Source organism: Lolium rigidum, chromosome 6 (genome assembly GCF_022539505.1).
Source record: "Lolium rigidum isolate FL_2022 chromosome 6, APGP_CSIRO_Lrig_0.1, whole genome shotgun sequence".
In the NCBI taxonomy this organism is placed as follows: Eukaryota; Viridiplantae; Streptophyta; class Magnoliopsida; order Poales; family Poaceae; genus Lolium; species Lolium rigidum.
Genome location: NC_061513.1, coordinates 163,589,789 through 163,593,352, shown reverse-complemented (window position 1 = coordinate 163,593,352; position 3,564 = coordinate 163,589,789). Strand labels below are relative to the sequence as shown.

The 3,564-nt window shown below is 56.6% G+C and overlaps 1 protein-coding gene across 1 annotated transcript; it reads left to right on the top strand.

The window, feature by feature from the left end:
• Nucleotides 1-1,264: 1,264 nt before the first annotated feature.
• LOC124658820 (hydroquinone glucosyltransferase-like) lies at nt 1,265-2,827 on the top strand. Its single transcript, XM_047196835.1, has one exon. The coding sequence runs from the start codon at nt 1,299-1,301 to the stop codon at nt 2,736-2,738; it is 1,440 nt and encodes a 479-aa protein (XP_047052791.1). The 5' UTR covers nt 1,265-1,298; the 3' UTR covers nt 2,739-2,827.
• Nucleotides 2,828-3,564: the final 737 nt, after the last annotated feature.

The window sequence follows — 3,564 nt, the reverse complement described above, 5'->3', positions numbered from 1 at the left end:
ACGACTACAACAAAGTGACAATGAAGAGGAGCCAAAAGGCAATGTCGACGCGATGGGCCATCATCCAGGCACCGGTGAACATGTTCCATGGGTTCCATCACGAGATCGAGACCAGAGGCGACAGCGGCATCGACGTCAGCCAAATGGTACGACTCTTTCTTAGATAATATGTAACGCCTACATTTTGTTTGACGATCTAATTGTGTTTCCTTTGGTTAGTTCGACAAGGCCATGGATATGTACCGGAAGTTCTCGGAAGGGAATAAGCGTTCGCGTTGATGCATTGCTATAGCAAGCTCAAAAAGAACCACAAAGGGTAGTTGACGCGTCTTTCCTTGTCGAAGGGGAAAGACGCCATTGATCTGGATGCGCCGCTGGCAACATCGGTAGGGCGTCCTATCGGCAACAAGGCTGCCAAGACCGCCTTGGCCGACGCTGCGTCGTTCGAGAAGACGCAGGCGTCGATCACGCAATGCCTCATCGAGATCTCCTTGACCTTGCTCTCGTGCGACAAAAAGACCGACGAAAGGTGGGCGCCGCTGCTCAAGAGGCAAGAGGAGATGGAGCTCAAGAAACGCAAGGATGACATGTACCTGCTGACAGCGTCGACAGAAGGAATGTCTTCCCGGACGCGGGCGGCACACAACTTCTTCAAAGGCCAGATCCTCGACGACATCGAAGCCAAAATGGCGGCGCCGAGGCGGCGGCCCAGGAAGCAACCCCAACCCCGGAGCAAGAGCCGGTAGACGCATCTGCGATAATATCTGCTAGTACACCTGCGTCGGCCTTTGCGTCGGCGACCGAGCATGCACACCGGGCAGATCACGACGAGGTCGTCGTGATCGACGGGCCTGCGTCGACTCAGGATACGCCATCGGCGTCAGCGTCGCCCAACCCCTTCTCCTTCTTCTAATTTTTTACTTCAGTCTGTAATATGATCACGCGCCCAGTATTTTGATCGCCGCTACTCTGATCGCGACAACTTTGGCGGGAATGATCTCTTTTGAATGCAAACTATTTAAATTTCTGATTGGGGACGTCGTTTGGGGACGCGGCTGGGGAGCTACGTCCCCAAACGCGGCACGACAAAACACGTCCCTCAAAGGCTCGATTCAGCGTCGTTTGGAGGTACGCGAGGGGAGGTGCTCTAAGATCCGGGATAGGAGTGTTCTTTCCACTTTAGTGAAGTAAGCGTACGGTTGTGCTTATCCGCTTGGTGCAGAACACAGCGGAACAAACGCATCCGCCGGAACATAACCAGCGCTGCAGCGTTGTGAAGTTTTGGCGAATAGCCGATCATGACGCTGCCGCCGGTGCATGCCCCGCACGTCGTCCTGCTCACGAGCCCCGGCGCGGGCCACGTCCTCCCGGTGGCCGAGCTCGCGACGCGCCTCGCCACGCACCACGGCTTCACCGCCACCATCGTCACCTACACAAGTCTGTCCTCACCCGCCCACAACTCGCCGCTCGCCTCGCTCCCTGCGTGCGTCTCCGTGGCCGCGCTCCCGGAGGTGCCCCTGGACGACCTCCCCGCGGACGCACACATCGTGACCCGCGTCTTGACCGTCGTCCACCGCACCCTGCCGCACCTCGGCGACCTGCTCCGCTCCCTCCTCGACTCCCCCGCGGGGGTCGCCACCTTCCTGACCGACATGCTCTGCTCGGCCGCGCTCGAGGTGGCCAAGGAGCTGGGCGTGCCGCGGTACGTCTTCTTCACCTCGAGCCTCACATCGCTGGTCTCAATGCTCTACATCCCGGAGCTCGCCAGGACCACCACATGCGAGTGCCGGTACCTCCCGGAGCCCGTCGTCCTCCCGGGGTGTGTGCCGCTGCACGGCGCCGACCTCGTCGATCCCGTCCAGAACCGCTCCGACCCCGCGTACCCCCTCATGGTCGATCTGGGGCTCGACTACCTCCTCGCTGACGGCTTCATCGTCAACACCTTCGACGCAATGGAGCGAGAGACGTTGATCGCTTTCGAAGAGCTTTCGGACAAAGGCGTGTACCCTCCGGTCTATGCCGTGGGTCCGTTCATCCGATCGGTCTCCGACGAGGCGGGCAAGCACAGCTGCCTACGGTGGCTGGATGGCCAGCCGGACGGCTCGGTCCTGTACGTGTCCTTCGGCAGCGGCGGCACGCTGTCCACGGAGCAAACGGCCGAGCTGGCGACCGGGCTGGAGGCCAGCGAGCAGAAATTCCTCTGGGTGGTGCACTTCCCCGGCGACAAGGACCGCAGCGCGGGCTACTTCGGGACGTCGGCCGACCGTGGGAATGACCCTCTGAGCTACCTGCCTGAAGGATTCGTGGAGAGGACGAGCGGCACGGGGCTGGCGGTGCCGCTGTGGGCGCCGCAGGTGGAGATCCTGAACCACCCAGCGGTGGGAGGGTTCGTGTCTCACTGCGGGTGGAACTCCACGCTCGAGAGCGCGGCGGCGGGCGTGCCGATGGTGGCGTGGCCGCTGTTCGCCGAGCAGAGGGTGAACGCGGTGTTGGTGTCGTCGGAGCGGGTAGGGTTGGCGCTGTGGGCGAGGCCGCCGATCGATAGTGACGGGGTAATTGTACCGCGCGGGAAGGTGGCGGAGCTGGCGAGGGAGCTTATGGCGGGGGAGAAGGGCGCGGCGGCGCGGAAGAAGGCGGGCCAACTGCGGGAAGGGGCGGCGATGGCGTTGGCACCGGAAGGGCCGCAGTGCCGGACTCTCATGGCAGTAATAAGCAAATGGAAGGGCGAGGATGAATGACGATGATCATCAGCAAATGGACGAAGATTTGCATGTATCATGAGTATTTTGGTTCACTTGTGTAAGTACGTACTGTATTTTCCGTTCCACCTGGCATGTTTTTTATTTTTCAAACAAAAAAGGGTGAAACCCCTTGGTTCCATTTAAAACGCAACCAAAGTGTCACAAGTTTTTCACAGCGACCTGTGAACTCGATCATCCAGGTTCCAGATTACCTCCAAACTGGAACAAACACCAATAAAGATCGACAAATGAGAATTACACCATAGGACGCCTAAGGCGAAGGCCATTAAGAAACTTCTCACTCGCAATCTCCTGCCGCCAACAATCCACTCTTTCCGCTGACGAGAAGCCCCATGATGATAATCTAGCATGCTTGTCGAGGCACATCAATTTCCAGCTTCTGATAAAGGTATAGCAGTTTTTTCCAGTATTTTTTTTTTGACACCTAGCCATCTTTGCCTTGGAAATAAAAATCATTCCGAGAGGACCACAAGTCCATAAGATAGCAGAAGAGAATATGAATATATTCATAACATAATTGTTATTCTCACTCAACCACCATCTAGCTACCTATTTGAAATTAGCACCAATATTCCTGTTAAAGATGGAAGAAATAGTCTCCCATAAGCTAACGGCAACCACACATTCGAAGAACAAGTGGTTAATTGATTCCTGCTCATTGCAAAACAAGCAGGAGGGATCATCCACTTTTCTCCTGTTACCAAGATTATACTGGGTTAGCAACTTAGTATTTGCAAGTAACCACAATAAAATATGAATCAGCAGAGGAATATGCAATTTCCTCACCACGGGAGTATGAACC

Coding starts and splice junctions, on each gene's coding strand:
- LOC124658820 (XM_047196835.1), top strand. CDS start 1,299: ATGACGCTGCCGCCGGTGCATGCCCCGCACGTCGTCCTGCTCACGAGC.